Here is a 14,082-nt window from a genome sequence, read left to right on the forward strand (position 1 = left end):
TAGCTCACAATAAACTAACAATCCAGTTATTGTGTGAATACATAGGTCATATCTGGGAATACTGTCTGCCTCCCTAACCCCTAACAAAAGACAGCCACTGCCTATGCATCCTACTGGTGTTAGACTGGGATGAAAACAGAGGTTCAAATGGCCATAGTCATGTATTTCAAGTGACTGCTGACGTGCCTCCTCACTCCTCAACCCTAACTCTCAAAGACAGCCACCTGTATTATGTTCTTGATGTATGATTTTGAGGAAAGTGCAAAAATAATGATTATAGAAATATATTTTAATTTGTTGCTCCCAGACAGTACGGTGCCTCTACATAAGCTATAGTAACCATATTTGTGTGTCTCTGAGGTCAGTGAGAAAAGTACAAGAAACAATGACACTATCCCCAGCTCAAACACAAGCTATAATGACCTCATATGCACACCTCTAAGGTTTTACTGTGGTGAAAACTAAAGAAGTAATAGCCATACAGTCCCTAGACCCCCATAACCTACTGCAGCTTTCTGTAGATACACATCTGAGAAGAGCTGGTTTTAGAATGGGTGTATTTGAAAACAGAGACTATTATCAGCTTTACCCTAAAATAGTCTTATCACAGCACTATTCAGGTTAAAAGAATGTAATTAGAAAAGTTATACTTTTTATTTACTAATTTTTCCCCAGCCAGCAACAGATTAAGAGGGCCCCATGCAGCCACAGGTATGTAAAGGACCTAAAGCTGGCTATTTAGTTAGTTTTAGTGGACAAAATATCCAACAGCAGGGTTTAACTAAGTCAAGAGAACTACGTCAGTGGTAAAATATTTAATAGAATTGTAATGCCTGTTACTTGATAAAACACTGCTACTATAACCAGAAATATTTCTGAATTTTAAAGGAGATAAATAAGAGTTATTACCCACCTGGTTTATTAAGTATACAAGATTGCTGTACTAGCTTTTGTTAGTTTGACAGACATTACAAAATACCAGGATAAGTTGCTGTGGTGGGGGCCTTCAGCGACTGTATCGTTTGATGGTGCCTAAAGCCGGCTATGGATGTAAGTTCACTATAATGCACTGTACTTCCATAACCAGTTTCTGTCCCTTTCCCTGTTCACTGTATTGCATTACCTTAACCAGTCATTAACTTCCTACAACGCTCTTCTTGCACATGACATTAGTACCACTTCTTAGAAGGCCTTTCCTTTGAAGAATCCTTATTTCCACTGCTTTCTTTCATTTACTAGATCATTTATATCCACAAATAGAATCCCTTGGAGTTTATCTTCCTATTACCTCTTCTATTTAAAAGTGCGTAATTAGGTCTGTCTATTGTCAGATCTGGTACCTCTATCCAAACTGCAGTCTGCTATTTTCTTTTCTGTCTCCAGTAGATACTCCTTGTAACAGAGTCTGTCAATACAAGTATACCAGCTCTCTTTTGGATGCTATGAGCCCTGCACTTCAAAACATAAATTGTGAATCCAACAGATAGATGATAACAAATTGTAAATCTTGCAGTTTAACCTTTAATTTTGCATGTGGATTTCAATATCTATAGTATTTGACACAGAAAACAGAGGGGCATTGCCTATCCCACCCCTCAGACACACACACACACACACATATATATATATATATATATATATATATAGTTCCCCTTTATAATCTCGAAGTACTGAAATCTCGAATGGGAATTTTGAAAATAGCGAAAGTGCATCTCAAATTCGAATATCTAGAATTCGTGGTTATGGCTTTACGCTTCGTTACGTCCGGTGTTTTGTGTGGATGGTGTATGGTGTTGTATATGGATTTAGGTGCGATTTAAGGTGAGTGAGTGTTTTGTAAGGGTTTTGAGTGCGAGTTTGAATGTATGTGAGTGTGTTTGTAAGGTGTATGTGTGGATTAGGATAGGCTGGTGAAAGTATGAGTGTGTGTAAGTGTTGGATGTGTTGGTGTGTGTGTGTGGTACTGAGGAATGTCTGTGTGTGAGTTTGCTGTCTTTTCCTGTTTGTGCGATCTTGGAGTTAGTATATATAAGTAGGGGGTGGGGGTGCAGGGGGGGTTTGCCCACCTGCTTATATGTAGTTTAGGTGTGTTGATTTGTGTTGTTGTGTTTGTGTAAGTAGTGTGGGTAGGATAGTGTATGTGTTGTGTGGTGTGTATATGTTCGATATTTTGTATTTCGTTTTGGGTTTCGGGATTTTGAACGTTCGCCTTTATGGTCTTGGGATACTGAAATTCAAGATTTCAGTATTTTGAGATTATAAAGGGGAACTATATATATATATATATATATATATATATATGTGTGTGCATGTGTATATGTGTATATATACATACATATATATATATATATATATGTGTGTGCATGTGTATATGTGTATATATACATATATATATATATATATATATATATATATATATATATATATATATATATATGTGTGTGTGTGTGTGTGTGAGTGTGCATGTGTATATGTGTGTGTGTGTGTGTATATATATATATATATATATATATATATATATATTTATGCGACCCGCATAAAAAAAAAGAAACAAAAACATATTCTCTTTTCCCGACTTTGCTGAACTAGATTAGTCCAGATTTCAGGTTTTGCTGAATTCCGGACTGTGGTATAGTTTCCTGTGTTGCCCATATCCTTACTTGGATAGGAGGAAGCTTCTCTGTTCACCAGTGAGAGTGGGGAGCTTTGGGCAGCCTATCTGTCCCTGGAGGAGTAGTCTCAGCCCTGAAACTAGTAGCTTATTGGCCGTTTTGGGTCAATTCCCATCTCTTTCAGTTTCCCTGCTTTAAAACCTGCATTTGCGCAGTTTTGCGCCAGTATACAACTCTGCACAGCTCCTCGTGGTGTCCTGCAGAGTGATACAGGCAACAGAGATACCCAAGAGAGACTTTTCCAGATTTAAGTATTTTTTTCTCTGTTTTTTTGCTCCGACTGCCTTAACCCGACTAAAAAGCGAATTTCTAACTGATCTGTGCTTTAAAAAGTTTAAATTGCATTTGCCTTCTGTTTTTACAGTTTTTGCACTTGTTTTATATCAATTTAAGTTGTTTTTGTATTGTATAACTGTTGTAGGCTACGCTAGCCTGTTTATAGCATTTACAGTGTTTTCTGTGTGTTTTTCTGCTGTTTCCTGAAAAAAAAAAAAAAAAAAAAAAAAAAAATATTCTCTTTTCCTGCCTTTGCTGAAGTAGATTAGTCCAGATTTCAGGTTTTGCTGAATTCCAGACTATGGTATAGTTTCCTGTGTTGCCCATATCCTTACTTGGATAGGAGGAAGCTTCTCTGTTCACCAGTGAGAGTAGGGAGCTTTGAGCAGCCTATCTGTCCCTGAATGAGTGGTCTCAGCCCTGAAACTAGTAGCTTATTGGCCGTTTTGGGTCAATTCCTATCTCTTTCAGTTTCCCTGCTTTAAAACCCGGATTTGTGTGGTTTTGCATGATTTTGCGCATAGCGCAGCATCGTGCAGTGCCACTTAAATGGGTTTAAAGTATTCCCGGCACCACAAAGTCTGCTCTTCACTTTTTCCCCTTAGAACTGTTCTAAATCTCAAAGTAAGCACTCTGTTTTCATTCTAAAGCAAAGCCCCGCAGTTGCTTGTATAAGTAATCTTATAAGTAAGCACTAATAAACTAAAGCACTACACCCTCTTATACTGCCTTTAAGTACTTGGCTCCCTATTGGTCCTTTTTGATCAGTCAGAAAGTAGTTCCTTATCCTATTCTGGCATGTCCAAAAGTCAGTTTTGGGTTTACTCTCCAGTCCAGCTGGTGAATCTGGGAATCTTGAGGCAATGTTACAACTGCCTTATGTACACAGACCACCCTCTCCTCCTCCCAACAAGCTCAAATATATGTGAGAGATGCAACTATATAGCCAAACTGGAGACTGAGCTCTCTCAACCCAGTACTGGCGCAGTCAGTCAGGAGGAGAAGGTAACCACACACACCACAAATCCAGTCTCACATAGACCTATCACAACAGCAAACCAAACATATAAACACACAAAAGCATACTCGGAGGCTCTAAATAAAAATCTGCCCAAGCAATAGAGACCTGCAAAGCAGACATCCAAGCAACAGCTACCCCACAGCAATACCCCCGTATCGCATAGTTCACAAAGTCAGTGTGCCACACAGTCACAGCCCTTAAGGCTAAACAACACACCTAATACACTTGTAATAGGTGACTGTATTGTCAGACACACTGACGTCCCACTCACCAGGCTGAACAAGGAGAAGGTCACTGTAAGCTGCCTGTCGGGTGCCAGGATCCGCCACATAACACAGGCACTCAGGTCACTTTAAAGCAAGTATAAATATGACTCTGTCATTGTCCATGCTGGTGTGAATGACCTGAGACATACCTCCCTGGACTACATGAAAAGAGACATAGAGGAGCTCTCTGATCATGTAGCCCAGGCTGGTATAACCCTGACCATGAGTAGCATCTTACCCTCACCAAGAATGATGCTACAGTATAAAGACAAAATGATCAATTTTAACAATTGCCTAAAGTATTGGTGTCATTCAAAGAGGATCCAGTGTCTGTCAGCCTGTGATGACATGCTCGACACGCCACGTTGCTTCGCTAGGAACGGCTTGCACCTGTCACCCCTGGGCTTTCGAATACTGGTTAAGGCTCTTGCCGCCCCCATAGTGCCTTTTTTAGGGAAGGCTCAAAAGACAAACCCACCTCCATAGACAACACAAGGAAAAAGAAACTAAGGGTAATACTGCTCAGTGCCAGAAGTCTAAACCTCAAGATGCACGCACTCGAGGTTCTCCTCAGTATGGAGAATATCGATATCTGTGCAGTAACAGAAACCTGGTTCAAGGCTCCCGAGAGCACCCCAGCACTACCAGGTTATACCTCATACCATGCTTTTCGGCCCCAAAACTCGGACCGAACCACAAAAGGAGTGGGAGTATCCATATTCATCAAAGATACCCACACCTCCAGGTTAGTGGCACTGCACGAAGCATCGGAGACCATCCATGTGCAACTAACAGTGGGCAAAACTGCCTTTCAGTTTGTAGCCTGCTACAGACCACCCGCCCAAACTCAGGAACCCCACTCAGCTTTCCTGAGAACACTGGAGAATATGAGGGTCTCTCCAAACACCATTATATTGGGTGACTTCAACTACCCAAACATAGACTGGGAGCACTACTCAAGCCCCAACACCCATGCCCAACGGTTCCTAGAATTTATAAACTCAAATGCTATGGAACAACTGGTCACCACTCCCACAAGAGGGGAAAACATATTGGACCTGATCATCACCAACATGGGGACTCTATGTTCCATACCAGAGGTATACCCCTCATTGGTAAGATCTGACCATAAATTAATCTCACTGGACATCCATATCCTGTCCCCACCCCCAGCCAAGGAAACCACGGTGAAGAACTTCTCAAAAGCAAACTTCACACTTCTCAAAACCGAGGTGGAATCCTTCAAAGCACCCGGGCCAGTGGAAAATACAGCCCAAACCGCAGAATCCTTTACAAACGCATTCTATGGACACCTACAGGAATGCATGGATCGTGCTATCCCAAATAAAACCAAGACTCACTCCTCCAAAGGCAGGAGACCTGTCTGGTGGACCCCAGCCATAAATAAGCTATACAACAAAAGGAGGAAGCTACTACATGATAGAGCAAATTCCCAAAAAGGGAAGGCATCTCTGATCAGTACTAGCAAGACACTACGATCCCTCATAAAATTATCTAAGGCCAGCTTCGAAAGAAAAATTGCACAAGACGCTAAAGATAATCACAAGGCCTTCTTTAGTTATGTCAGGAACCTGGGTGGCAACTCACAGATATGCTCTGAGTTAGTGCAAAATGACAAAAAATACACTGAACCCACAGACATTGCCAACATCCTGGCAGACAGGTTCAGTGCAAACGTCTCCCCCCCCCCCAAAAGACCAAATGTCTATCCTAACAGAGTGTAACCTCCCTGACACCACAGATGCACAGGTGAGAGCTGCCCTCTCCAAAGCAAAAAACACAGCATCAATGGGACCGGACGGTGTCCCGGGCTGCGTCTTACATGAGCTCCAAGAAGAACTGAACCCTCACGTAAAGTCACTGTTCAATCTCAGCCTTACTGCAGGATATGTACCCAAGGAATGGCGTACAGCAACAGTGGTCCCACTCCACAATGGTGGTGCCACAACGGACCCCAGAAACTATTGCCCTATAAGTCTGACTAGCCTGGTCTGCAAAGCTATGGAGCATATCATCATGGAACTCATAAATAAAGACATTGGGAACCTCCAAACACGGGATCCTACCCAATTCGGCTTTGTTAAGGGCAGATCTTGCCTCTTGAACCTGGTCGACTTCTTTGAAACAGTCACCAAGGCCATATATGAAGGGAAGGTAGTCCACACAGCCTACCTGGACCTCGCAAAAGCCTTCGACACAATACCCCACTCGGGCATCATAAATAAGCTCACCAGCTTAAATATCAACCCCTGTGTCACAAGATGGGTTGCGAACTGGCTCAGGGATAGAACCCACATGGTCAGAATTGCTGGTGCCATGTCAGACTCTAAACCAGTTACAAGTGTTGTCCCACAAGGCTCAGACCTGGGACCTCTGTTGTTCAGTATATATTTCTCTGAGGTACAGGCTAACACGGGAGGACTATGGCTGACCAAGTTCGCAGATGACTGCAAACTGGGTGCCATAATCGACTCGCTGACTGACACAAACATCCTCCAAAAGGGTCTCACAGAGACGGATAACTGGTGCCAGAGCCATGGCCTAAAGCTAATTGCCACAAAGTACATAGTCATCCCCTTTGGGAAAAGCAAAGTGCCCACAAATTACCACATAGGTGGTAATCCATTAAGTATGGAAGAAGTAATTAGGGATTTGGGGACCCAAGTAGATAGCAATCTCTCCTTTGACAATCACATTGCCAAAGTGGTTAGAAAGACCTTCTATATAGCCCACCTTATCATGAAAGGGTTCACATCTAGATCAAGAGAGGTCATTGTGCCCCTCTACTCATCACTCATCGGGCCCATAATTGAATACAATGCCCCATTTGGGATGTACCTTACCCGACACCTGCAGCAACTGGAAAGACCCCAAAAGTACCTCACCAAGAGGATCAAGGGACTCAAACAGATACCCTATGCAGTTAGGCTAAAGAAACTCCAGCTCTACTCAGTTGCTTACCGCCTACTCAGAGGCAGTCTGTGCCTGACGTATAAAGTCATGTCCAATCCAGAATTAATGGACATGCTCCACCTCAGGAAATCCAAATCCCTTAGAGCTACACGCTCCAGGGACTTAAACCTCAGCACAGAAATAAATAGGACATGCTGGAGGGACAGATTCATATCCCAGAGGCTCCCCTCACTCTGGAACAAAATCCCAATCCATGTTAGGCAGAGCCCCTCAATGACCCTCTTCAAGAGAAATCTTGACCAGTGGATGGGAGATCGTAGGTTTACCCGTGGGATCTTTTCTGTGTCCCTACTAGACAGAGGCACAGTAAACTAACCTTAAAAGGGCTATCTTCTGTGACCTACTATACAGAGGCACAGTCAACTAATCTAAAAGGGTGGCAAAAGCCAAACAACACTCTAGCTAGGCTTATAATGCCCTAGGGCAGATAGCCTAGTATCAACCTATGAATGGCCAAATGGCAGATTTATGTATACTAAGAGCTCATCCCTCTGTGCCACAGTACAAAGCTTGTATTCTTACCAATAAGTCAATATTCCTCCTTTTTATTTCCATATGTAATTATTTCTTTGCCACAAGGGTGGACTAATCTTAGGGACCCTTTGCAATCATGACCAGAGTGCAAAGGATGCATAAAATATAATATAATATGCAAGAATAAAAAATACATTTTTAGAATAAAGTTAGTTATGAGACTAATACACTGAAGTTAAATTAGGGTATACAGCAGGTTTAGTTAAAGCCAATGGAGTTTTAGTAAATTATTTAACGTGAAAGATAATACACAGCACAAACATTTTTTAAAGAATGAATGATTCCATCAGTAGACAGACATAACTAGCTGCTATCATGATGGCTAGGAGAGAAAGGCAGAAGAGGGAAAAACTCTATGGAGTCCACAGAAAGAGTGGCATGTTTTTTTTGATGAACTGTAAGTAGTATAGATTGTCAGTAGTCATATATCACTGCTAAGACTTTAGGCCAGTTGTAGTTGCTCAAGAAAATCAATATATATCATCAGTTCTCATAGATGAGACTGAAGTTTAATTATTAAAAAGTTTTTAAGTTATCTGTTCTTGGAATTCCACATTGTATATCTTACTTTAGAGAAAGCTATTTCACCGGAAGGAAAGAAAAGGCAGAAGCTTTTTTTTTTTGTGGGGGGGGGGGGCATAGAGCAAGCACCTTAGGAGTTAACACAACCAACAATGGAGAAGGATACTTTGAAAGAAAAGAGTTTGTTTACTGAATATACACAGTCATAAATTAGGAATGTACTTTTTTGTCACCCATTGTATATGCTAGCAAAAAGAAAAAAGTATAGATCTTAGCTTAAACTATATGAAAGATAACAAGTTCAGAGACATCTGGGAAATGATTATTAACTTTATTTAAGAAGAATCCAAATTGTGCCAGAAAGTATGAAATAGTTATCACCCAGAAGTATAGATCTGAAGGTATAAATCTATGAACCACTCCCAGAGTGCAGTAAAGATGAACGGCAGTAATGGCTGCTTCAGTTGCAAAGATTTTCCAAGTGAAAGAAACTCCTAGCTAATGTCAGGGATACTTATTGATACATATAGAAAATAAAAGAGAACCCCTAATATCACCCTGGTATTGATAAATTTAGAAAGTAAAACAGAACCCCTCATATCACCCAGGGGTACTCCGCAGGAGTTATAACCAATACAAGTGTGTGTTTTGCCAATGCCACCAATGGCAGCTCCTGAGGTTAAGCAACTTACTTGGTAGTATCCCATGACTGACAGAGCCATCTATGGAATGGGTTCCTCAGTAAGCAGACCAGAATGGAATGACTAACTTGCCAAAGGGCAGTAACATCATTTGTGATCACTTCTGAATCCTTGCAGGCAGAAACATGTAAACATACTGACTGCAAGTGCAAGAATCAATCGTTTGTTGATAAATAGCATTCTAAAATACTTTGCTAATTGCTGATGTGTGGATGGGCTCACTAGAAAACTAGGTACAGTTATGAAGAAATGCAGCATCGCGCTCATTGCTGCCATTTGGAAGGGACTAGAAAAGAGCCTTTCACTTTCTGTTAATGTGTAAAATATAAAATTACTTTTTCATTCCGAGTGCCGTGTACTTCATTTCGATCATAAAGAAAGAAAAGTTAGATAGACGTTCGTGACTTTGTGTGTCAGTGTCCCTTCTCTCTTCTGTCTGTCTCATTTCGCAACATCAGTCCAAATCACTTGCTGTACTTTCCATACATATTTTAAATTGTAAAAGTGTTTAAATATATTATTTTCCTCTGCTTACCTGCCAGCCTTCAGCCTTTCCATAATTATTTGGATCACTTGTTCCCCCATGGGACAAGAGCTTATCATGAAAAGCCATCATCCAGCCCATCAGTATTTTTCCATGGTATGGTAATAATCCACCCCTAAGCAGCTGATGTGGATGCTTCCATACGCTAGGATGTGCTATCTCTTCTTGTGTGGATATGTATGTTTCCACATTTAACTCATGTTGTCTACTACTAAATGCAGCTTGTTAGAGTGAAGCACAGCCCTCAACCCCATGTGTAGCATGGTGTGCACCTTATGTCCAGCAGATGGCAGCACTGGAGCAGTTGAGACTTCTCTCATAGGTTCATACTAGGCTATCTGCCCTAGGGCATTTATAAGCCTAGCCAGAGTGTGTGTGGCTTTCACCACCCCTTAGGATGAGAATACAATACCCATTAGTTTGCTGTGCCTCTGTCCAGCAGTGATACAGAGATGATTCCCGGGGTAAACCTACGATCTCCCATCCACTCGTCAAGATTTCTCTTGAACAGAGTCAGTGAGGGGCTCTGCCTCACATGGACTGGGATTCTGTTCCATAGTGTAGGGAGTCTCTGGGTGATGAATCTGTCCCTCCAGCACGTCCTATTTATATCCGTGTTGAGGTTTAAGTCTCTTGCTCTCGTGGCTCTGGTGGATTTGGATTTTTTGAGGTGGAGCATGTCCATTAATTCCGGGTTGGACATGGCCTTGTATGTCAGGCAAAGATCACCTCTGAGCAGACAGTATGCGACTAAATAGAGCTGGAGTTTCTTCAGTCGGGCATCGTATGACATATGTTTGAGCCCCTTTATCCTTTTGGTGAGGAACTGTTGGGGTCTTTCCAACTGCTGCAGGTGTCGGGTAAGGTACATTCCGAATGGGGCGTTGTACTCAATCATTGGTCTGATAAGTGAAGAGTACAGGGGTACAATGACCTCTCCTGATCTGGATGTGAATCCCTTCATGATCAGGTGGGCAATGTAGAAGGTCTTCCTAACCACTTTGGCAATGTGAGTGTCAAAAGAGAGGTTACTGTCAACTTGGGTCCCCAGGTCCCTGATAACTTCTTCCGTGTTTAATGAATTACCACCTATGTGGTAATTAGGGGTTACCTTGTTTTTCCCAAAGGGTATGACTATACATTTTTTGGCATTTAGCTTAAGGCCATGGCTCTGGCACCAGTTATCCATTTCTATGAGACCTTTCTGGAGGATGTCTGTGTCTGATGGAGTGTCAGTTATGGTGCCCAGTTTGCAGTCATCTGCAAATTTTGTCAGCCACAATCCCCCTATGTTTGCCTGCACTTCAGAAAACTAAATGCCGAACAAGAGGGGGCCCAGGACTGAGCCCTGTGGGACACCGCTCATGACCGGCTTAGAGTCTGACATGGCACCAGCAACTCTAACCCTGTGTGTTCTGTCCTTGAGCCAGTTTGCAACCCATCTTGTATAAATTTACATCTAAGCTGGTGAGCTTTTCTATGATGCCCGAGTGGGGTATTGTGTCGAACGCTTTTGCTAGGTCAAGGTAGGCTGTGTGAACTGCCTTACCCTCATCAATGGCCTTAGTGACTGTTTCGAAAAAGTCGACCAAGTTCAAGAGGCAGGATCTGCCCTTGACAAAGCCAAATTGGGTAGGATCCAGTGTCTGTAGGTCCCCAATGTCTTTATTTATGAGTTCCATTATGATCCTCTCCATAGCTTTGCAGACAAGGCTCGTCAAGCTTATGGGGCGGTAATTTCCAGGGTCCGTAGAAGCACTGCCTTTGTGGAGTGGGACCACAGTTGCCATACGCCATTCTTTGGGTACGTATCCTGTAGTAAGGCTAAGATTAAACAGCAGCCTTATGTGTGGGTTTAGTTCCTCATTGAGTTCGTGTAGCACACAGCCAGGGACACCGTCTGGTCCCATTGATGCTGTGTTTTTTGCTTTAGAGAGAGCAGCTCTCACCTGGGCATCTGAGATGTTTGGGAGGCTAGACTCTGGTGGGATAGATATTTCTCCTTTTGGGGGGGAGGGAGGGGAGAAATTTGCACTGAACCTGTCTGCCAGTATGTTGGCAATGTCTGTGGGTTCAGTGATTTTTTTATCATTTTGGACTAATTCTGAGCATATCTCACCCTTCCCTGCCCAGCTCTTCCAACACCCAAGAAAGACACAGTCTTAGGTCGTCTGGGTTATATCCAAAGCTTAATGTACTAAGCTAATATAAGTTTGCCAAGACTCTTCCCTCTGGTGTTTGGATTTTTTTCCCTAAGGAAATGCCTGTGTCATTCATTTTTTGTACAGTGTCTCTGCAGTGAATTTTGTTTGAAGCATTTACTTGCATATTACAGCCAGGCTAATCTTTAGAATTATTCACAAATATCTGCAGTTATGACACATTTTAATAACTGTAAGAATGCAAATACAGTCATATATGGTGTTACTGATTCAGTAAATGAACTGTTAACTGTCAGGCAAGGAGTGTTTATACCTCATTTGACCATTCAAAATTCTTGACATATATTTAGACATTTGTTCTATATTTTGTTCTAAAATATTCAAGAAAATGAGCCACATTAATCACGTACCTGTTGTTTAAAGTCATATGTCATAAGCATAATATAAATTTACAACACTTCTTTGTCTGCTTTTCTGTGCTCAAGAAATACAGTGATATTTACCATTAAGTTGCAGTTTTGATATACAATTACCTATTCTTTGATGAATAAATCTGAGCTGAAATCCATGTATGACAGAATTTTACACTTGGGTCTCATTACTATTTTCAGGTACCCTACAGGAACTGATATCTCAGACCATGGTGCACTGGGCTCAAGAGTCGTACATTCAGAACCCAGAACTTGTGCGCCTCATGTTCAGCCTTCTTCATCGTCAGTATGATGGGATTGGTGAGCTCCTCCGTGCACTGCCCAAAGCATATGCTATCAACTTTGTCTCAGTAGAAGATACAATGGACCTGCTGGAGTGTCTGGGGCAAATAAGGTCCCTTCTCATTGTCCAGATGGGGCCAGAAGAGGAGACGCTGATGATACAGAGCATTGGGTAAGGAAGTAGTAATAACCTACATCATTAACATATCCGTATTTATATTATCTAAATCAAGCTTTCTTAAAAAAATATGTTCTACATAATTGCCATGCTGTTTATCAGTGTGTTTTTGCATGTCAGTAACATTAGTTATTTGATACAACAGTACAGACAACTTGACACATTAATTAAAGCAGCAGTTTACTGTATATCATGTTAACATTATAAATGAATCATGGTGTCTTTCTATATAAAATTATATGTTCTTTTTATACTGAGTTTGTACTTAAATTAGAAGCAAGTCAATAATTTTAACCTTCATTCATCTAGTTCTGGTAACTTTTATTGCATGTTTAATGCTAATAAACATATTATATACTCGTTTGCACATTACTATATTATATTATTATATTATATGTTCTTCAAACATCTTTTTTTTGTGAGCTGCTTGATTAAATTATTTATTTTAGTTTATTATTTTGCCCATAGCTACATCTTGGTGTAGGTTCTGCTGGTGTCCCAGCCCTGTTAGGGAATGTTTTCATAGCTGGTGGAGTTATTGTACAGACCCAGGTCTTTTTCAAAAGTCCAGGTACAAATGTCATTTCCATTCTTTTAGCTGTTCTAAAGCTGGTTAGTGTGGACTTTTTTTGTTATATATGCACTTATTTTTAGCTTATTTTACACGTTTTAGTAAAACCAGGACTGATCAACTAATAAATGAATATATAGGTTCATAGATTAGTACTAAGCTAACTGCTCTTGTGAGCCATTTTAAGCCTAGCCAATTATGCCTTGTGAGACTCAAACCCTGCACCTTGTGCTTGTAAGGTAAACACTTTAACCATTAAGCCACCCTCCCAACCTGTATGCTTATATATATATATATATATATATATATATATATATATATATATATATATATATATATATATATATATATATATATATATATATATATATAATACAAAAGATCAACTTCATGTAGCTAAACACAAGAAAGGAGGTGCATCAGTAAAAAAATAAATAAATAAAAACAGTGATGTCAGAAATGAGAAGAAAACAGTCAACCCAGGATAAAAAATTAGGAAAGGAAGGAAAGAAATGTAAAGGGCATAGGAGAGAAAATGCTGAAACTGATATTTATCATAATAAAACTGATGATTCAGTGACAGAAAACTGTGCACATCACATATTGCTGTACATTGAATTTATAGTGACACTGTACACGATTAAACATATGGTGCAGTAATACAAAGATGCTAGCGTTCAGAGACTCCATAATACAGAGAGAGGAAAGTTACTATTGTAAAGACAAAAACAGATAGAGATTACAATCATAATTACTGGGTGCGAGAATACAGGACATGTAAGAGGGGATTGAAAAACTCTTGCAGCTTAAACAACTTGCGAAACATAATGGTACACTTTGAAATAATCAATTTATGATATACTATTTAAATATAGCAAGATGAACTGTTACTGCATTAGTCATAATAAAGAGTAGAAGCACTTTTCAG

At 40.6% G+C, this 14,082-nt stretch overlaps 1 protein-coding gene across 1 annotated transcript in view; it reads left to right on the plus strand.

The window, feature by feature from the left end:
• LOC122794026 (ryanodine receptor 1-like) overlaps positions 1-14,082 on the plus strand; it is a 2,146,276-nt gene that overhangs the window by 1,079,594 nt on the left and 1,052,600 nt on the right. The window contains 1 exon segment of the mRNA XM_044062140.1: positions 12,304-12,577. Within this exon segment, the coding sequence (XP_043918075.1) occupies positions 12,304-12,577 (274 nt within the window).

This window comes from Protopterus annectens, chromosome 1.part0, assembly GCF_019279795.1.
Source record: "Protopterus annectens isolate FY-2018-M chromosome 1.part0, PAN1.0, whole genome shotgun sequence".
In the NCBI taxonomy this organism is placed as follows: Eukaryota; Metazoa; Chordata; order Ceratodontiformes; family Protopteridae; genus Protopterus; species Protopterus annectens.